Source organism: Myotis yumanensis, unplaced genomic scaffold (assembly GCF_028538775.1).
Source record: "Myotis yumanensis isolate MYYU_CA2020_CCGP unplaced genomic scaffold, mMyoYum1.0.hap1 SCAF_5, whole genome shotgun sequence".
NCBI classification, from domain to species: domain Eukaryota; kingdom Metazoa; phylum Chordata; class Mammalia; order Chiroptera; family Vespertilionidae; genus Myotis; species Myotis yumanensis.
In genome coordinates this window covers 79592615-79614468 of record NW_027223756.1, presented here as the reverse complement: position 1 = coordinate 79614468, position 21854 = coordinate 79592615, and the positions used below count along the sequence as shown (strand labels likewise).

Below are 21854 nucleotides of genomic sequence, written 5' to 3'. Positions count from 1 at the left end.
AGCAGAGAGAAGGCACAGCTCCACCCCCTGCACCGCCCCCCAGAGGAAAAGAGGGCCGGATGGCTTGGCCACCATTGCCCCATGCAGCCCCAGCAAGGCCAGGCGGCTGGAGACAGCAGACACCAGCTGCCAGCCAGACAGAGGCGGAGGTGCAGCTCTGACAAGCCCTGAACAAAATGAGGACCACAGCTCCTTTCAGCAACTCGTCCCTCACCTCCCCCTCCTAGGGATCTCGCCCAAAGAAGTGAAAAATCCAGACAAAGCGTTCTCTGTTTCATTACTGAGACACACACACACACACACACACACACACACGAAAAACTAACCATGCTGTTCAACAATCGTGGACAGATTGGATAAAAGATAAATCCGCCCAATGGCGCCATTTAAATAACAGAAACGTTCTTAGGATGGATCTGTTATCTGAGGAAATACAAAATACACAGTCAAGAATACAGTAAAGCCCCAATTAAGAGCAAAAATCTTTAGAAAAAGCCAAGGACATTCATCAAACACCAACCATGGTTCTTTTGTTTGTGGAGTCAAAAAAAATTTGTGCTATTTATCTTTCTAAATCTCTTTATTGAGCAGGTAAATGACTTAAGTCAGAGTGCGCAAATTCTGGAACGTGGGCAAATCTGGCCTGCCACCTGTTTTTGTAAATAGTTTTTTTGGCACATTGCCCTACTACGGTCGCGTTGGTGCTGCTATGGCAGAGCTGAGCAATTACTCAAAGACCGCATAGCCTGCAATCCCCAAATATTCACTAAATATTTATGGAAAGTTTGTCCAGCCTTGATTTAAGTCATAAAATGATTTTTAAAGAGTAACTTGAGGACCTTGGTGGTGAGCTTCCCACATGCCAACTTTAATGAACTGTGAGAGCGACCACAGATGTGTCCTATGGGCTGAACTGTGCCCCCCCAATTCCTATGTTTAAGCCCTGAACCCCAATGTGACACTATCTGGAGACAGGGCCATTAGGACGTAAATAAGGTTAAATGTGATCATAGGGTGGGTCCTATCCTATAGGACTACTGTCCTTTTAAGAAAAGGAAGAAACCTCAAATCCCTCTCAGGCCCCTCACCCCTCAGCATGTGAGGACACAGTGAGAAGCTGGCCATCTGCAAACCAGGAAGTCCTCACCAGAACCCGATGACACTGGCACTCTGATCTCAGACTTCCAACCACCAGAACTGTGAGCAATAAATGCCGCTGTTTAAGCCACCCAGTCCATATTTTGTTACAGTAACCTGAGCTAACTCAGATGGGTGTCCTGACTGTCCCATTTTTTACTGAGCCTGGTGGGCTCCACATTCCCCACTCCTGCTTCCAGAATCCAACTCTCAACATGTGCCAGGAGCACATAGAGCCTAGTGCCGGGGGCCTGGCCTCAGGCTCCACCTCTAGGTCACCTGCCCCCCCCTCCCCCCGCACCCCACCTGCAACCTGAGCTGGCCACTCAGGGTAAGGAACAACCCCCCACCTCTACCCCACCCCAGAATCCAACGAGACCTCAGTGGGCCTGGGCCAGCTGCACTTCACCCACACCCGGTCCCAGACCCAGCCTCAAACAGGACCTAGAGGCCCAATGGGACCTGGAGGCACAGTTCCCCCTCCTAACGGAGCCAGCTCTTAACCCAAGCCACAGATTTCACACAGTCTGCCTGGGACTGCCCCAGGATTTTTTGTGTTAATGAATTCAGACACTTATAAATAAAGGAACACAGGATCGAGGTCTTTGAAACACCTCAGGAATGAAAAGGTCAGGCCCCTGGTCATCCAGTTTACTGAGAAGTGTTGTGCCAGGGGCTACAGCAGCAGGTAAAAAACAGACAGCCTTCAATTTGAGGTCGTCTTGTTCTATCTTTTGTGTGGTGGATGTGTGGGTGGGGGTCCCTCTTCCCACTGAAGCAGCTCCAATACTCTGCACCTACAAGCAGTAACGTTTGTGTGCCGCTAAGGAAAATGTCTAAGATGAGGTCCAAGTTACAGGTGTGGCTTCTCTGACAACAGAGCATCCTGTCAGAACAGTCAGACTCGGAGTGGAAGCATATGCTAAGGGCCTTTAATTTCCTAAGGTTTTAGATGTGTGTGTTTTTTTTAAAGGCAGCGATCTTAGATTAGATTCTGCAAGCCCAGAGCAAAATGGTTTCCAACTTTTAGCTCAAATCAAGTCCCATCTCCCACTTCTGAAGAACTACTGTGCGCTCTGAACTAATAAGGCTGAATTGATGCGGTTTCACCACACAATGCTGGGCCCTGCCCTGCAGCAGCTTACAGCAAAATTGCAGAGAAGTACACGCAGGTGAGGAGACAGGAACGTGGGTGCAGAGAAAGGCTACATCCACTCAGGGTCCACTTGACCCTCCCCTTGGTTGCCAGGAAGGAGCACCTACTATGTGCTCTTCTAGCTCTGCCACTCTAGTTATTGGCATTTTTGCCAAGAGGAGGCCCTGGGGGAGGGTCCCTTCTCTTGCCTCCTCGCCCATCCTGCAACTATGCCTCATAGACTCACCTAGAACCCTTGTGTGCATGTGCCCAGCTCCAGATCTGCAGGAAGGGGGAGCAGAGAAAGAAGAGGGAGGAGATGGGGGGGACAAAGACAAGCAGAGAGGGGAGGGGAGGAACAGGGGTGGAAAGGAAGGCAACAGGGAGGTGGAAGAGGGGACAGATGGGGACAGGGAGGGTTTGTCAAGGCTGGAGCCTCACCTTGCTGAAGCTCGGCCACCAGGGCTCAGGTCATTCCCCATAAAGTGTGTCCCCAACAGAGCCTCCTGTCACACAAACACCGGCCTATGTGAACCCAGTGGCTCAAACCTGTCACAGACTCATACAAAAGGCCGGGGGTCTTGAGAGCTCCAGCCAGAGGCTCAACAAGATGAGCACTTGTCACTTCCAAATGACAAATGAAAAGAGTTACAACTATCAAGTGTAGGGGCCCTGGGCCTAATGTGAGCACCGAGCCAAGAGCAGGGAGGCTGTCGCTCTGCGTCAGAAGACTGACACATCAAACAGCCCGACGCTCGTGCGAGGGTCTCCCAGGACCTGCTGCTAAGTTGGAAGAAAATGAGAAAACAGAGTAGGGCGGAGGTTTGCCCCCGGTTATCAGAGCAGGGCCCCGAGCAGAGACAAATAGATTTCTTCTTTCCAAAGCATGAAGAACAGAAATTGGAATGTCGTCTGGATCAGAGCTGGTGGCCCAGGGGGCCCAGCAGCGCTTGGCTGGAGCTGTCCCAGCCGCAGGGAGTGGAGGGTAGAGGGCGGAGGGCAGGCTCAGTGGGCCCATGGCACCTGGGCTCCCCATGTTTACTACACATGGCAGGGCACCTCCCAGAGTGATCGGCCACCAGCGCAAGACTCTGACTGCTGCTGGGGACCCAAAGCAGGATTATAACCAAGGACTGGCCACCTCGACTCCACTTCTCCCTCTCTGGGCTTGAAAGCAAAATGAATTTAACCTTTTTGTGGGAATGAACATGAATGCCCAATACAACCCAGAGGATCTTACTATTTGACATTTCCACGGTGTGAGGCGTGGAAAGCACTTCACCACCACTCAACGGCTGCTACCCTACAAGCTGGTTTCAATCAGCCCTCACTGCTGGTCCTACCCCACCCCTGTTTCCCTCCCCACCCCCAACCTCTGGCCCCTCTCCAAACCTTTCTCCAGGGGGCCCAGTTCCACATTCCTTACTCCTCTCTGGCCTGATCCTTGGCAGCACTGAGGCACCGGGCCCTAAAGGCTGGTCCCCAGTGAAGGTGGAAGTGTCATAGCAGGACTGACAGCAATCAGAGGATGCCACACCCGCCTTTTGGGAGCTTTCAGGGGTCTGTCCGGGCTCCTGGGACATGCGAGCAGCCCCGAAACAATTGATGAGCCTGGTATAAAGTAATGAGGCTGGGCTGCCTCGGAGCCCTGGGGTCGTATCTGCCACATTTCCCCCAATTTAAACAGCACTGAGCTTTAATCAGAGGATACCTCTTTAAAAAGGCTGACTAGATATTAGAGTTTGCTCATATAAAATAACAAAGTGGGAAAATAGAGTAAATGGGCCTAAGAAGAAAATTATTAAATGTGGTTCAATTAAATCATCAACCCAAACAGCATTGACTACAGGGACCCTCTTACTTTCTGATCCAAGCAGCAGCACCAACTCCAGCCCTAAGTCAGGAACCAGAAAGGACATGCGGGGGCAAGCCTATGCGGGGCCCGGCCCACTGAGACTGCCCTGCGGTACATGGGTTTGGGGGCCCTTAAAAACACTGGGGTTGGGGGGGCATGGGCCTGTCTCCCAGCTGATGACTCACTCTCACCTGCAAGGCCATACATCCTAACTGAAAGGCCCCCTTTACTCCCTCAGCACTCCCAGGCCCTGGCCATGGAAGTGCAGACCCTGTGACCATTCAGGCCCAAGACACCTCCACATGTCCTGTATCTGTGCTGTTTGATGTGGTCACCACTAGCCTGCATGGCTCTTAACTAGAACTATGGTTGCGACTAAGGCCCAGAATGTTTAATTTTACTTCATTTTAATTAATTTACGGTTAAATGGCTATGCATGCAGCCAGTGTTGGACAGTGCAGCCCTGGCACTGGTCCCTCCTTCTCTGTCTGCTAGCTAAGTGGCCCCACTGCCGCGCCCAGATACTTGCTCCACTCACTTCGCTGCATCTCCCATGTCCCTTCTGTTGCAGTCCCACAGGCCACACCCTAAAACCTAGGTCCAAACTGTCCCTTCTCTCCACCCCACCCCACATACATCAGGCAGTCTCACCTCCTTTTTCCTTCCTTCTCAGGGACTTTGCACTTTCTGCCCCTGGTCTAGAATGCTCTCTGGCTCCCCGCCTCTCTCCTCCCCGCCCCCCTCGCCCCCGCCCCACCATGCTCCCAAAGGGACAGGGATGAAGAATGCCCCCAAATTCATGCCTCCCAGGGACCTCAGAATGGGACCTGATTTCAAAATAGGGTCTCTGCAGATGTAATTGGTTAAAGTGAGGTCCTAATGAATTAGGATGGGCCCTGAATCCAATGACTGATGTCCTTAAAAGAGAGAGTTACACAGGGAGATGGCCATGCAACGACAGAGGCAAAGATTAGAGAGATGTGTCTATAAGCCAAGGGACACCAAGTACTTCTAGCCACCCCCAGAAGCTGTGAGAGGAAGGAGGGTCCCTCCCTCGGAGCCCTGGTAGGGAGGATGGCCCTGCCTGACACCTTGCCCTCCAGACAGGAGAAGACAAACTGCTGTGGCCCAGCTCCCCAGGTTAAGGCATTTTGTGGCAGTGGCCCCAGGACATGAACACACCAGGGTCTCAATGCAGCATCAACCTCCCCTCCTCCCAGCAACACCTGCGGCCTGCTGCCCAGCTCCACCATCCCTTCTGCTCTTTGCAGTTTCTCTCGGGTCAGAAGTCTTCCCGGCACTCCTGCCCCTTATCTGTCTCCTCCTTGGTACCTCACCTGTCTCACGGCCTGTCTCCCAGCAGCTGAGCAGTGACTCGCACGATGACTATTGAGTGGGTGCCAAACACCAGGGGTGACAAACATGTTTCTCATGGAACAATCAGGGTAAAGGTTGGGGGTGTATACCTGGCACTTCAGCCCACAAAGCGTTAACCAAAGAAAGTGTTAACCACCCAAAGATAGGGGCAGAAACCCAGCCAAGAAGGTGGCATCTGCTCTGAGGGCTCCCAGACGCAGGCCCCCTGTTTCTGATGTAATTACCAGCTCTGCAGCAGAGACGCCACAACAAACCAGTTCATTAGGAAACCCACTGGAAGCTCTCAGAAGCGCTTCATAAACAAAACAATTAGGTGCCGGCAGGGGCTCCCTTGGTCCTTGGCCCCAGGGCCTGCTTCCCACCACCGCTGACAGACAGCTGGACCCAACAGCCAGGGACCAGGCAAAATCTTGAGGACTTTCGACTGGCACAACACTGACCCCCCAGGAGGCCAGAGCCCCAATGTCACCCTCTTTCCCTTTCTAATTAAAAGAAACCTCATCCCTGTGTCCCTGTCAGCCTCCCCAGGGTCCCAGGCCTGAGCTTGGCTCTTCATGACCTGTCCCCTTCCCTCTCCTGTGCCCTGACCTGGGGGGCCGGGCCGCAGCTGGAAAGCCAAGAAGGTCCTCCTGCCTCTCTGTGATCGCCCTCCCACCCCTTCTGCACAGATGACGATGACAATCGCGATAATAAACCCAGGTGCTCTGAGCCAGGCACCTCCCAAGGACGTTCCCATAACTCTCCCAACAGCCCTGCCTGCTCTAAGCACAGAGCCAGGCCCTCGCGCCACAACCCCAGCCCCGGGCCCCTCTTCATCTCTGGGCTCTCCCTTCTGCTGAGTGAGACTCCCTCTCCCTCTCCTCCATCGCCGCCACCTTGAGGGGAGCCCGCCCAGCCTGACCTCGGAATAAACTTCATCCGTCGCCACATCATTTACTTCAGCCAAGAAACAAACTCTGTCCCCAGCAGGACAGCCATGGAAGGTGGATGAGGGTGAAGCCCCATTCAGGAGGGGGGTCAGGGAGGCTACATCCTCGATCTGCCCATGAAGTACCTCCACCCAGATCACACCCTCATCTAAAAAAGGCCTCTGTCCCCTGGAGCTCGCCCGCTAGCAGCATCAACGGAGGCCTGGGCAGTGAATAGGAGGATGAGGAAGGAAGAACTTAGCCCATAGTCCAAAGGGTCTCACCAGGTGACTCTTCCCTCAGAGAACACCAGCTGATGTCTGGGACACCTGTAATTGTCATGACTGGGGGTGCTCCTGGCATCAAGTAGGTGGGAGCCAGAGATGCTGCTCAACCCCGACAGTGCCCAGGACAGCCCCACAAAGTGACCTGGCCCCAATGTCAGCAGTGCCAAGGGGAAGAGACCGAGTCTGCAGATTTGACTCTCAGGCTCCCAGTTCTACCAGGAAAAGCAGCAAAGCCATGATGAGGAGGAGTGGCAGGCCCACTGACATGAGCAAGCCACACACCAGCCAGCATCCTTCTCCCAGTGCCATATGGCCACGTGCCTGCCAACCCACCAGGGGAGACAGGGAAGTGGCACACAAGAGGAGCAGGTGGCACCCCACGCCGGGCCTGCAAGCTCCCACTTCCAGAGAGACTTGGGTGTGAGGACCAGCATGGATTTCTCAAGCCCACCCTCTGAGCAAACGGGAAGTCTGAACTCAGCTGCCTGTAACCCGGGGACAACCCCAGGGACAGGAGTGGAAGAAGAGAGAGGGATTGGGGCCGACAGGAGGTTGGGACGTGTCTGTCACCCACCACCAGAGAGCTGCAAAGTTCAAGGGAGGACAAGGAGCAGAGCGGAGGCCTGTCACAGCGCCGAGCATCCAGCACTCAAGGAACCACGGTCAGGCGCTGATGCTCTTCAGAATGCACTCAAACCACCGTGAACAGAATTAACAGAAGCCACAGGAGCACGCAAGACGAGACAGAGGCTGGTGTGTCCTCCGAGGGAGGGGGCTGCAATTACATTTGCGATTCTTTGCAATGTGTTCCTGCCTAGACGAATGCAAAGCTTGTCACAGGGGAGCTGCACTGGAGGAGGGAGCATATGGAAGAGCAGGAATCTCCTGCAGATCCCAGCCTGGGCCTGGTATAAGCCCCAAGCCCTCCCAGCCACAGCAACAGGGAGGGAGGTGCTGGAAATGAAGGTTGGGGACCACAGGCTCCCACCTCGAGCCCTGCTGGGGCTGGGCCAGGGCTGCAGGCCTCTGGAGAAAAGGTGGTTCTCAGGGAGCCCACCAAGTGATCAAGTCCTGCCCATGCCAAGCCAGTGGTGGTCATGAAGGAGTCCCCAAGACCAGTCCTCCTGTGCACTCTCACTGGGGGCAGCACTGTCCTTGCTAGGGGCAGGAAAACATTCCTCTCTTGTGTAGAGACGCTGATACTCTCTACATACGCAGACATACAGCCTGTCTACGGTGTTAAAACGAGGGGTACCTAGAAGAATGATGTAAAAAGGTTTGAGTGAGGGGGTGGCAATAATGCCAAAAAGGCCGAGAAGCATGCCCTAGGCCAGACTCAGGGGTCTCCCCACAGCCTCTGGCCCTCCCTGCACTAAGGGAATGGGCTTTAAGCAAACCACGAGGGACAGTGACAGGAAGCTCCAGGGGAAGAAACGAGAGGAAAATATACTTCATGTGGCAACTTACTGCAGACCCCGTGCACCGACCACCCAACCCATAAATCAGAGGATCAGGGAAGCGCAGAAGCGCAGGCGGGCAAGGCAGGCATCTCGGATCCTGGAGGCTCAGGGTGCGGGCCCATTCCAGCCTGCTCCACCCTCTCCACCTACACCCCACCTTCTACTACCTCCCTTTGGGCTCCAGGTTAACAGCCTGGGGCAAGCAGCATCATTACCAAACAGAAGGCACATGTGCTTGGAGGCAGCAGAAACAATGTGGTTCACATTTTACAAGTGATGAGCTTGCTGAACCTCAGGCTGGGGTTTCAGGAGAGACTCCCACCCTGGATGTGGGAGTAGAGGGAATGAGGGCCACCTCCAGAAGCCTTGCCCCTCCTCCACACCGAACAGAAGCCCTCCCTACTTGATGCCTCAAGGGGGAGCTCACGTTTCCAGGGAGGCTGAGTGCTCAGCAGGCAGCGCCCAGACAGCTGGCAGAAAACCAGTTAAGTGCAGCCAGGCTCCTGGCCTTGCAAACTGGGTTTTAAATCTCTCTTGCTCTGTTTAATCCTGCAGTCAACTCCTTCGGCACAGACACTGAGCCCATGATGGAGGGAAGAAGCCTTGTCAGGCTTTGCCCAGCACCGCCTACCTAGAAAGCAGCTAAGGCCATGCTCAGCTAATCCAACGTGGCATGCAGCCTTGTAGGACTAATTCGAGTTCAGACCTAAAAATGGTTGGTACGTGCACACTTTATCTTCCCTGAGTGAGAATGCAGCATCCCTTTGATCTCCCAGTTGGTAATTCCACTACAAAGCCAACCGTCTGAGCGTGTGCAGGGAATCGTTCTCTGAATCAAGCAACTACTCCCCTCACCCCAGGCTGCTTCAGACACCCCAGCCAAGCACTGGACACCCACCAAGAGGAGGCCACTGGCTTGGGAGACAAGTCAGGGAAGGAAGGTGTCTCCTGGACCCAGAATAGGTGCAGGCCTCCAAGGGGGGTGAGGGAGACAGAGGAAGGTTGAGGGTGTTCAGGGTCGACCCTCTTGCTGCTGTGACCTTGATGCATGTTGGTGACATTAGTAAAGCTGGAGAGAAAGAGACAGACAGAGGGAGAGGAAAGGGAGAGGGGCAGAGGGGGTAGGGACAGATACCCAGGAAATGTTGCTCTGAGGAAAGGGACCACTCAAAATAAAACAAAAGCAGCAGCGTGTGAGCACAGGCAGTGAGGGTGGCTGGTTGTGGGACAGGCCTGCAGCCTACTCTGACCTCAGGTCCCATAGAGTCCTTGGGTCCCCAGGGCCCTCCAGCTTTGCTCTCTCACCCTCTCCCTGCTGGCAGGCAGTCTCAGCTCATTCTGGGACCCTCCTAAGCACATAGTAGGTGCTCAGTGGACTGGGTTTGCATGTGATGTTCTATGCTTCCCTCCCTCCAGGACAGGACATGGAGGGAAAAGGAAGCCGGGCTCAGAGCAGTGATGGCTAGCCTTGCTATGAGGTCCTCATGGTTTTGACTTTTAATTCCCATTTTAAAAACAAACCAACAAACAACCACTAATGACAATGACAGAAACAAAACCCTTTCACCTCGAGGGGCTGCAGGGGTTTATAGGAGAAGTACCCAGGAAGGGCCAAGGTCACTCCAACCTCCCCAAAAGCTACACTAATTTTTTTTTAAGTTGTAGAAAAAGACAGGAATGTACTGATAATTTGTGAATGTTTTTAAAGGCATGCCAAATTCTACCACAGAGACCTAACATCTACCAACATGTGGGCAAATTCCTCTACCTCTCCCTCCCCACAACACACACACACAATGGGGTTGCATTTCATGATCCAAAACCTATTTATTCATTCAAAGTACCGTATCCATCTTCCCACATCAATATACCCAGTGAACCCATTTTCATGGCTGCATAATATTCCACTGGTTCACCCAATCCGGTCACAGATATAAATTTCCCACTATTAGAACTAACGATGCAATGACTATCCCTAAAACCAGCATGCACTTGTTGGAAGGAAGAACTGCTTCATTAAAGGAGACACACATAAGGGGCTCTGTGGAGGTTGCCCCCAGCAGCCTACCAAGGGGTCAGGGCTCCACACCCACAGCCCCCAGGGCCTACCGGTCCCAAATGTAAAAAGAAATGATCCCACTGGTGCTTAGTTTGCCTCCTACATAACATATGCTCGAGTGTTTGCAGACAACAGGAGATTCTGCTTGGTGCGCACAGGCATCCATTTGTAGACCTGCCCACACCCTGTGTACCAACCTATTGTGAGCAGCTTGAGCATCTTTTGCCCGTTTTTTATACTGGGTTATCTTTCTCAATCTGATAAGAACTATTCTGAGTGGTAAGATTTTATTTTTTTTCTTCAAAAAAAACAACCCCAGCTTTCTCTCAATATGGTAAGAACTAATCTGGGTGGTAGAATTTTCTTAATAGCTTTATTGAGATAGAATTCACACACCCTATAATCCACCTGTCTAAAGCATACAGCTCAGGAATGGATCTTCCTGTTCTGAACATGTCACATAAATGGAATCACGCACGATGTGGCCTTTTGTGTCTGGCTTCTCCCACTGAGCATCGTGTGTTCAAGGTCCATCCACGTTGTAGTGAGCATCGGAGCTTCACTCCTTTTTAGGCTGAGTGGGTGGCAGAAATGGAAGGTCTGTTTTCCTTCTTTCTACTTGCCTTGTTTTCTGATTTTCAACAATGTGTGTTTTTCAGTTCCATGTGTGAGAATAAACAAATGATTAGCCAATCATGCAAGAGTGTGAGCCTAAGCTCTTCCAATCAAGAGTGAGGGACAGAGCACGTGGGTCAGGAATAAAAACCCGAGCAACCGCCCGCTCAGGGTATGTGCTGCCAGAGTCTGTGTTGGTACGTACCCTTCTGCAGGAGTAAGGATATTTGCCTTGCTGTCTGGCTCCTGAGTGTGCTTTGTGTTCTCCCAGGACCCCTGATTTTGAGGGCTCGCCTTATTTCTAACACACGTCTCCCATAGGTGATGGATGAAGCTGGCAGAATGTTCCCAACCCCTCCCTGAAGCTGTAAAAATCGTCTGGCAATCCCCACCTCCTCCTCTGGAGTCCCAGGCTCCCCTCTGCTCTCCAAGCAGACTGGCTTGGGTGCTGAGTCTTTGTAGGAACCCTAGCTATTTACTGTCCATGATGATTCGGCAGGGCAGTTTTCCTCATGGATCTCCAGATGGAGGCCCAGCACCACCCACGCTCCACAACAGCCTGGGAAGTGCAGCAGTGTTGGAAACTTGTGGTCCAGAAACTGTGAGGAAAAAGAGCCCACTCTCTGATTAGGGTGGGTTTTTGCAGGAGCTGCTAGGCACTGGGTTTGAGTGCATTTGGCTAAAAGAACCTCCATCCAGAAGAAATTAAACGTCGGCTCACTGTTCCCTGTTCTTGCAGCCAGTGGGTCCCTGGGGTTGGATGTCACCCATTCACTGGTGTGTGTGTGTCGGGCGGGGGGGACGTGGGGGGGTAATTTGCAGGTTTGAAAAAACGTTGGAATCCCAGAATGGGGAGGGGCACTCGCTCTAACATCTAGTTCCTCAAAGAGGAACAATTCCTAGGGAGAAGGCAAAGTGTTCTGTGGAGTCCTTGTTTCGTTCCCACAACTCTCCCTGTTGGCCCAGCCTCCCCACTAGAGAAGAGAAGCACATGAGACTAATGAAACCCATGAATCCTGGAATGGGGGTGGGGAGTGGAGAATGGGGTAGGGGGATGTCTTTATCCAAGCTCACTGAGGGGGTGGCCTGTTAAGTGAGGTTTCACATCTCTGGCCACGATATCTGTTATTTGTCTGCTTAAGAGACCTCAAACCCCATGGCTTCAGAACACAGGAGAGAAAATGACTTTCAGTAGGAAAAGGAGGCTCTAAGCCCCAAACACAATGTCCTGGGAGATGCCCTTAGCAGGAATCTGAAAAGAAACTACACTGAGCTTGACACCCCAGTGTCAGAGTCCACAGATACCGCTGGACAACCACCCACTGCCTGGAAAGAGAAAGAGGAAACCTGCAAGTCCAGCTAGACAGGGGTCTCGACAGGGGCTAATCCTGCCCCCAGGGGACCCTGGGCCATGTCTGGGCACATCTGTGGTTGTCATGACTGGAGGTGCTCCTGGCATGGCATGAGTGGGGGCCAGAGATGCTGCGCAATCCCCCACAGCGCCCAGGATAGCCCCAAATGTCCACTGTGGTGAGGAAGGACCCTAGATTGGACCAACAAGCCAGAGTCTGAGAGACTGGGGACACTCGCGAAGGCATAGTCCCACACACAGTGCTCTTGTATATCTTTTGCCATGTTATGTTAAGACAGCTCCAAGAAAGGGCGTCCCTTTTATAGACAGAAAAGCTCAGGTAGTCCAAAGATCACAGGCCGTGAAGGAGGCAGGCCCTGAGTGCCCTGAGGTGGGGACACACAGGACACCCCTACCACAGGGAGGCTGGGCAGTACAGGCAGCCATGCATTTTCTTCCCGTGCACAGATGGGTAATGAGGGTGAATGTCAGTCAAGTGGCTCAGAAAGGAAACCATCTGGAAGAGAAACACCGTCTCAACTAGACAATGGACAGAGCCGGTCAGTGTTCTGTGTTTGTGCTGCAGTGGGAAGGTGGAGAGAGAACACACCCCAGGCAGCCTTCAGCTGCAAACGGACCCACAGGAGCTCCCTCGGAGGGCCTCTAGTGACAGGCTGTAAGCTCTCTTCTCCAGGCCTTTATGGCAGGAGGAACCTAGGAGCCTCTCTGCCCTGCAGTCAGGAGGTGGGGTGGGTGATGCTCTGCAGGTGGCAGCTGTGGCATCAGCATTTGCATATCCTGCTGAATGGCCACAACTCCTGGCACCCTCTCGGACCCATCAGGAGCCTCCCAAGGCAGTGGTTTTGGCTCTGGGAGTGCAGGAGGTGACTGTTCAGCCCTAAGTGGCTGGAGCCAGAACTGGCAGGAAAGGCCCACACCAAGTGGCAAATATTTTCAGCTTTGCAGGCCAGCCTCTGTTGCAACTACTCAACTCCACCGTTGCAGGCAAAAGCAGTCACAGACAACAGGTCAACACCTGAGCGAGGGCGGGCACCCATAAAACTTTATTTATGAAGGTGAAATTTCACTTTCATCTAATTGCATGTCACATATTCTTTTGATTCCCCTCTACTCTTTAAAAATGTAAAAATCATTCTCAGTTTGTAGCCCATACAAAAGTAGTCAGCCTACCAATTTGCAACCTCTGCTCTGGAAAGAGATACCTGAAACTCATACAGACTGGGTAGGTGTGAGAGTCTGGCTTTTAATGTGTTGGCACAAGGCAGAATGACAGAAAAGGGACAGTAGAGGGCAGGAGCTTGAAGAAGGTAACAAACCAACAAGTAAAACAGTCCCTAAAATCTGGGAAGCAGAAATTCTCCCCTGGGTTATGTTCGGATGAAGGTGCTAGAAGGAACTGGCCCAAAACACAGATGGAGTGGGGCAGCTCAGGCTGGCTTTCAGGAAAAGGAGTTGTGGGATCCTCCCCGCTCCCTAAAATCTGGCTGAGGACCCGCAGGTCCCTGTGCGCCATCTGACCTGAACGATTGCCCTGCCTCTCCCTGGTCCTGCCTCTGACATGCCTTAGCTTTTTATCAGTAAGGCCAAGCACTTCGGTGGACTCTGCAGCCTTGACTAGTTATGGGGGCAGCAGAGCTTGCAAGAGTCAGGAACTGTCACCCCAAAGACTGTGGGGTGGCATCCAGAACTGCCATGCACAGACGCCCAGTGGCCAGTGGTCAGTTCCTGGCTGAACCCCTTGCCTTCCTGCCTCAGGGGCCTGGGCAGCTCGGCCAGCTCTTGGGGGAGCCCCGCGTGGCTCCTGAACGCTCACCTTGAACTCCGGCTTGCTCTGAGCACCAAGTGCCACTTGTTCAGTAATTTCACGCTACGCAGCCTGGCAATGTAAGCGTGGAGGCCCAATCTAAGGCTGTACTTCCCAAATGTCGCTGTGAACACATGGCTGAACCTAAAGTAGCAATTAATATCTAGGCAGTCCCCGGCCCCGCTCAGTTTCGGCTCTGACAGCCTCTCCAGGAAAAGCCTGGCCCCGGGTTCTTGGCTCCACTGCAGCTCCCACTGCGGCAGGAGGTCACGGCACACACAGGTCGTGAGGATTCTCTCCTCCTTGAGTCTTACCATGTAATGCAAACAACCAAACCACACGCCCGGATATTTACTCCTTTAGATCAAACAGGCAAATCCTGACGATTAGATGTCTCCTCTTTTAGTGACACCCAGAGTCCCCACCTGTGACAATCCCATCATGATTTTCTGACTTAAGTATAAAAAGCCTGATGCTTTCAAATCCTGGGAGCACCTCCCCCAGCTTCCTTACTACAAAGCCCATTTCCTTTTCTAAACTGCACTGAAATAGTAAAGCTAGAGAAATAGATAATTAGAAAAATAAAGGCTAGCCCATTTGTTTAGAACAGAACTGCCCAATAGAAATAGAACACAAGCCACCTTTGTAACCTCAATGTTTCTGTCGCCACATTCAAAAAGTGAAAAGAAACAGGTGACATTCACTTTAATGGTATATTTTGTATAACCTGACTAAGCTATGCAAAAGTATCAGTCTACATAACCAATATAAACAGATTTTTGGTGAGATATTTCCTGTTCTTTGTTAGACACTGTCCATGTGTTACACGCACAGCTCATCTCCATGCAAATGGGCCACATCTCAAGGCCGTCGCGCCTGCATGTGGCCACTGATCATGGTCTGAACATCACTGCTTAGAGCCAGTGGTTCTCAACCTGTGGGTCGCGAACAAGAAAATACATCCTGCATATCAGATATTTACATTATGATTCATAACAGTAGCAAAATTACAGTTATGAAGTAGCAACAAAAATAATTTTATAGTTGGGGGTCACCACAACATGAGGGACTGTATTAAAGGCTCGCGGCATTAGGAAGGTTGAGAACCACTGGTAGACCCTCTTTGCAAAGGTCTGAGGTCTTGCCAAAACCGGTTTGGCTCAGTGGATGGAGCGTTGGCCTGCGGACTGGGAGGTCCCGGGTTCGATTCCGGTCAGGGGCATGTACCTGGGTTGCGGGCACATCCCCAGTAGGAGATGTGCGGGAGGCAGCTGATCGATGTTTCTCTCTCATCGATGTTTCTAACCCTCTCTCTCTCTCCCTTCCTCTCTGTAAAAAAATCAATAAAATATATTTTAAAAAAAAAAAAGGTCTGAGGTCTAGAAAATGCTACATGAGCCAGGGTATAGGGCCCAGGTACACTGACTCCACCATTTGTTCTGAACCTGGGCCTTGACTGGGAACAACTAAGCGATTGTGCAGAGAAACCCCAGGCTCCAATGTAGACGGCTGGCAGGAAATGCTCCGTTCATCCTGTATGAGGCTAGCTGGAGGAACTTCTGTTCCATGTGCCCCAGCGCCAGTGCAAGATGCCCACAAGTGGCTGGATCTGCCTTTGCCATGGAGAGAGAGGGCCATCGGGCTAAAACCCATGAGCTGGGGAAGATCGACCTGAGTCCAGCCTGATGGAAGAAGCCTGCCTGCCGTCTTCCTCTGTGGCAGACGGGACAGGCATTGAGGGCTGCAGTAACAGTCCTGGGAGGAAGGCCCCTGGTACTGGCAGCTGGGAAAGGGCTGGGCCTGCTGCCGGCCCAACAGTCCTCCTTCCTGCTTCTCCCTCCAAGATTCCACCATCCCCCAGCTGACTGGGTAGGCCTGCAGTTCATTAGCCCTGTGTGCATCCTGTCACCTGGATCTCCAAAGCCACTTTAAGCCTCCACAGGAGACAAGCAAGAGGAAGGAGATGAGGCAGGCATGACCCAGTCTCACAGCCAGCAACTCCATGGACTTGCCATAGCACCCTCCATGCTGTCAATCAAAACCACAGACAGACACACTCAGAGCTCAGGGAATCTGAGAACAAGCACTCAGTTTAGATGTCACATCTTTTGGCCAATAATCCACGCTTGGAGACCAGGAATGGCAAATTACTGGGGGAGAAATCAAAGGAGTCTCCTCACCTTTCAGTATCCTCCAGGGGCAGCAATGCAGCAGGCAGCCCTCAGGCCCAGAGAGTGTGGGGTCTGCCAGGAGATGGGGGCCCCTGACCCTAGGCCTGCCCAGGCCCTATTTGCTGCATGTCCACCCATCCCACTCATGCCTTGTCCCCATTCCTCCAGGTGACAAATGTTCTGGGAACAAGTTCACTGTGATCTCAGAAACAGACCTTGATGGAAAGTTTAGGCTCCCAGCCAGCGGGTGCATAGACCTAGGCCCAAGAGAGGTGGCTGGAAGGGACTGGGCCCCTTTTTAGTCTTTCAGGACACTTACCTGAGTGGCCACCTTGCCGTAATCAATCCACCGCAGGGTGGCAAAATTGGTCGACTCGGCACAATTGAATCCGTGGTTGAAGCCAGCATGGTAGCCGTAAGGAAAGGTGATCATGAACTCCCCAGCTTCCTGCGTGATCTGAGAAAAAAGAGTCCAACAGGTGAGGGGAGGCTGACAGGTGAGGGTGAGGACCAGAATTAGAAGGAAGAGGATTTCATGCATGGCTCACCTGCCAGAAGCAACGCCTGGCCTGGAGCAGGGACAGGCTGGTGGCGAAGGCCACCGGGAGCCACCAAGGAGCACAGGAGGAGGATGTGGGCTCAAGGAGTTCACAAAAAGTGCCAGAGAGCCTGACTCTGGGAGTCAATGGAATCTACCAAGTGAAAGGTGGCTCTACCTAATTTCACAGGCTCCAGCCAATTTCCCATGGGGCTGATAAAGTAGGGATGACGGTGGCCAGGTCAACGGCTCACTACCAGCCCCTGCTCACCATAGCCCAGCTGAAGCTCCAAGGTGACAGACACAGTTAGCATTCCGCAGAGGGGTGAACTACAGATACAGAGGACTGCTAGATGCTACCATTCTAAGCACTTCTCCTTTTTGTTGAGGAGGGGGTCTCCAGTTTTGGAGGGAAGTGGCCATGTCACACCTCCTGTCCACTGTGAGATGTTCCCATACATCAGGGGCAGACGGCGCTGATGGCAGCTGCAGAACCTCTGAGCACAGGACAGGCGTACACGCAATATATTGTCCTTGTCCTAAAATAACCTAAGTCCCCTCGCCATCATAAGCATAGAATCTGTCCTTTTTATTCCAAGAGGTGGGTCCTTCTAGATGATGTCAAAGAGACCAAAGAAACACATCAGCATATGGAAGAAAACAATGTCAAGGTCAGAGCTCTGAAGAGAGAGCTGATGTTTCTCCATCTATTCAAATAGTCTGGACAACCAGACACTGAAACAGAGACTCTAAAACTAGGAGCTGGGCATGATTGACAGGATGGGGCGCACAAAGCCTCCAGACTGATGCTTCTGAAACCACCATCTGAAAGCCCGAAGGAAAATGGGGGGGGGGGGGGGCTGCAGCCTCATCCCCCCATCCAGGGAGGGGACACTTTCCATGACCACACTGACCACTCTCCAGGACTCGTGAAGTGGGGCTGCTGGCCTAATCCATAGTTGTGAAACTGAGGCTGGTGGCCTGGGAGAAACTGTCTCTGAAGTCAGGCCTATCTATTCCTTGATTTGTACAGTCAGTAGAAGGCATAGACCACAGGTTGTGCAGAGTTTGAGTAACCACCACTCCAGACAGAAAGAGGCCATTTCTGGTACCGTGGGAACTGAAGGACCCCAGTACATTCGCACCAGTGTGCTTTCTGCCACCACAGATTATGTTTCTCTCTAGGATTTCATGGAATCAGACGGTCTGGACTCCTGTGTCTGGCTCTTTGCTCTTCGAGAGTCATTCAGTGCGTGTGCACATGAGTCTTCCAAAGGGAATTCTATCATGAGATGTGTCACTATTACCCATTCTCCTGTGTAGACTTTGGGACTCTGGTGAATAGAGTTGCTGGGCCAGTCTTCTTGCAGCACGTGTTTGCATTTCTTTTGAATAAACAGACACAGAGTGTGGGGGGCGGGGGGGGGGGGGGAGGGTGTTTCAGGGTCTCAAGTCAGGTGCATGGCCACATCTCCAAGAAACTGCTGACTGTTTTTCTACAGTGGCTGCCCATTTGGACCCCCAATGGTGGTGAGTGAGAGTTCCTTGTGCTCCCCTCTCAGCATTTGGGCATGTGCAATGGGATCTCCTTGGCTTTGGTCATCTTTCTCCGAAATCCACAGAATGTCACACCATGTCGGTTTGTGCAAACTTCTGCAAAGTCTGTTCAAGCCTTTCTTTCACCCCTCTCTATTTATCTCATGGTTCATCTTTTTATTGTTGATTTGTAGGCGTTCTCAGGCCTGCTGATCTTTACTTATTCCCCCAGAGAGATGAGCAGAAATCACTGGATTCGTTTAAGTACCAGTGAGACATCAAACCCTGGTGTGGGGAGAATGGGCAGCAGGAAGGGGGGGTGAGACTTCCCACAGAGTCAAAAATCAATCAAAACTGACACAGCCTGGAGCAAAGCCAGCCCTTCAGAACACTGAGATATTTTTCTTTTCAAATAATGAATTGCACCAATCAAGGAAAGTCAGTGTGCATTAAGTTATATTTTTAAATTCCTGTCCAAGTGACAGCCGAGAGCAGGGAATGAAGCATGGAGCAGGAGATGGGGGGAGAGAACATTCATGGGTCCCCAAGGTCCTAGCTATCCCATCCACAGCAAGGGTTCTCTGGGCTGCTTCTGCAGCAGGATTTAGAGCTTTGATTTTTTTAAAATGCAATTACTAATTTTCTTATTTTATTTACGCTGACCCTGGAAAGTGCTGTCGCACTTTTCTTCCACCGCCAACTTGCACACTCCCCTTCTCTCCACCAGGGCATGGCACCCTGTGGTGGGAGCACAGAGCCTTCTGGGGGCTTAGCAGGGTCCTGGGGATGCTAAGCTCAACACCCCAGGTGTGGGGGAGGCACCTCCACTCCAGGCTCGGGCGGACTTTGGGGCCTGATCCCCACCATGAATCAGGGCCTAGAACAGAAGAGGCACTCAGGACGACAAGAAGATTATGTTCCTGTCAGAAATCTATGTCCCAGTGGCTTCATTTCAAGCCCACAGTGTCTGTCCTCTGTGTCACTGGTGTCAACATGATCCCGACAGTAAGTTAGAAGGCACTGGGGATGATGGACAGGCAGGGTGGCAAAGTAATAAGCAGTGCCAGCCCCAAACGCCAGTCATGGGGAAAGCCCGGAATTTGGTTTCTTGTGCAAGCTGGCACAGAATAAATGAGGATGTCAATGACAGATTCCAGAAACACACACTTTTAATTATTAAAAAGCTTGCTATTGATCTGTGCTTTCTTCTAGAGGTAAATACCATTACAGAGATTTATAAGTGGAGTGTGGGAGTCACTCCTTTGAAGGCCACCAGGAACTCAGATCAGGGATTCACATCGTACCCTGACGGGCATCCATCAGAGCCCAGAGACAAGGGTCCTCGCCCTGCTGGACTCAGAGGGAAAAGGGAGTCCTGCCAGCCAACTTCTGCAACCCTGACCAGGAAGCACCACTTTGGAGAATGTTCTTAACAAACCACAGGGGAGCAAATACTTCTCACTTCCATGAGCGATGCTGTGATCTGTTCATGAGGTTCCTGGTAACAAAGGGTGTTCTGACCGAACACAGAGAGAAGAGAAAAATGCGAACCTGCATTTCTCAAAGCAAAAATCCTGCAACCTGATGAACCTAATGAAGCAGTGGCTGGAAGTCGCTTCCTGGTTGTGGCCCCAACAGGAAGAATGAAGCCCAGATCCGAGCACTAATGCTGCCGGCAGTTAGATTGAAATATCAGAAGCAATTTCCCACTGGCTGACACTCAGGTGAGAGTGAGGCATGAGGGTCTGATCACAGAACTTGCCACCATACTTGACTAATCACTCCTCTGGTGAAACCTTCAGAACCCAGGCTCCCACAGGGTCCTCCTCCCCTGGCTTGCCCTTGTTCTAGAACAGGGGTGGGCAAACTTTTTGACTCGAGGGCCACAATGGGTTCTTAAACTGGACCGGAGGGCCGGAACAAAAGCATGGATGGAGTGTTTGTGTGAACTAATATAAATTCAAAGTAAACATCATTACATAAAAGGGTACAGTCTTTTTTTTTTAGTTTTATTCATTTCAAACAGGCCGAATCCGGCCCGCGGGCCGTAGTTTGCCCACGGCTGTTCTAGAACCTTCTTAAGGGTTAAAAAGCCAGTTTCCTGGGTTGTTTGTGATCACCTGGGCCAGAAGCCCCTCCTGAAGCAGCCCCTACCTACCCGGCTGAATGGGATCCCATACTTCTTGAGGATGATGGGTGAAATGAGGGTCATCTTGTGCCGAAGGAAGGCGTCACAGCCCTGGGAGCTCCCGGGGAAGAACCCTGGAGTGAAAAAGACGGGCATCAGTTTAAAGACCAGGGTGCAGGCTGAGCCAGGACAACTCTTTCTGGGCAGCTCTTTCCTCCTGTCAGAGCACAGAGCAGGGTGCCTGCAGCACCAAGGGTATCAACCACATGGACCATCACACACCCATGAGCTTCGCTGGTGACCGCAATGGTGACACTCCCTGGCCTTCATTTAGTGAACCTGGAACAGAGGGCAAGTCGGGGCTGTCTGTGTGACAGGGCGCACACCCACAGCACACCTGTCATAGATGGGGCACAGGGCGTGGCATGGCTGCACAGACACTTCCCCTCCAAACCCCTCCAAAGACCAACTGTGTTGCATCTGCATGGTCATTCAGACACGTGAGAACACAGCCCAAAAGAAAGGACACAGAAGCTGATGTTCTAGAACCAGACAAGCTGTGATAAGTGAGAAGTGAGTGATGCTCTCCACACACATACCACTACCAAATCTGCAATAAAGAGTGGCCCAGGCTCTGCTCCTAGCTCTTTGTGCACACAGCCACTGGGCAGGTAAGGAGACAAAGGCTTGGGCCATCAACTAACCCGCCCAAGGCCTATAGTCCTGTGGGGAAATGGCAGAGCAGCCTGATCCTGGCTGCGTCCACAACATAGGTCCCTAACCCTGTTACAAAGTTTGCATTTGGGCACTATTTTTGTCCAAGACTATATATACTAGAGGCCCGGTGCACAAAAATTTGTGCACTCGGGGGGGGGGGGGGGGTCCCTCAGCCTGGCCTGTGCCCTCTTGCAGCCTGGGACCCCTCGGGAAATGACCACCTGCTGGCTTAGGCCCGCTTCCCGGGGTACTGGGCCTAAGCTGGCAGTCAGACATCCCTCTGGCAGCCTGGGAGCCCTCGGGGGATGTCCACTTGCCAGCGGGGAGCAGGCCCAAGCTGCAGTGGGACATCCTTAGCACTGCTGAGGAGGCGGGAGAGGCTCCCACCACCACCACTGTACTGGCAGCCGTCAGCCTGGCTTGTAGCTGAGCAGAGCTCCCCCTGTGGGAGCACACTGACCACCAGGGGGCAGTTCCTGCATTGAGCGTCTGCCCCCTGGTGGTCAGTGTGTGTCATAGTGACCAGTCATTCCCAGTCGTTCTGCTGTTAGGGTCAATTTGCATATTACCCTTTTATTATATAGGATAGAGGCCTGGTGCATGGGTGGGGGCTGGCTGGTTTGCCCTGAAGGGTGTCCCGGATCAGGGTGGGGGTCCCGCTGGGGTGCCTGGCCAGCCTGGGTGAGAGGCTGAGGGCCATTTTCAGATTGGCCACACCCCCTTCAGGGTGGAGGTCCCCGCTGGAGTGCCTGGCC

The 21854-nt window shown here is 52.4% G+C and overlaps 1 protein-coding gene across 6 annotated transcripts in view; it reads right to left on the bottom strand.

Annotated features, from left to right (window-relative positions):
- The window catches only part of KDM4B (lysine demethylase 4B), a 134684-nt gene that overhangs the window by 36051 nt on the left and 76779 nt on the right, over positions 1–21854 (bottom strand). For 5 of the 6 annotated variants that reach the window (XM_070415877.1, XM_070415878.1, XM_070415875.1 and 2 more), the window contains 2 exons: positions 20413–20516; positions 16500–16637 (listed from right to left, as the gene is read on the bottom strand). In XM_070415877.1, the coding sequence (XP_070271978.1) occupies positions 16500–16637; positions 20413–20516 (242 nt within the window). Of the gene's footprint in view, positions 1–16499; positions 16638–20412; positions 20517–21854 lie in introns of those variants that run through there. The other variant, XR_011471565.1, reaches the window with a different exon arrangement.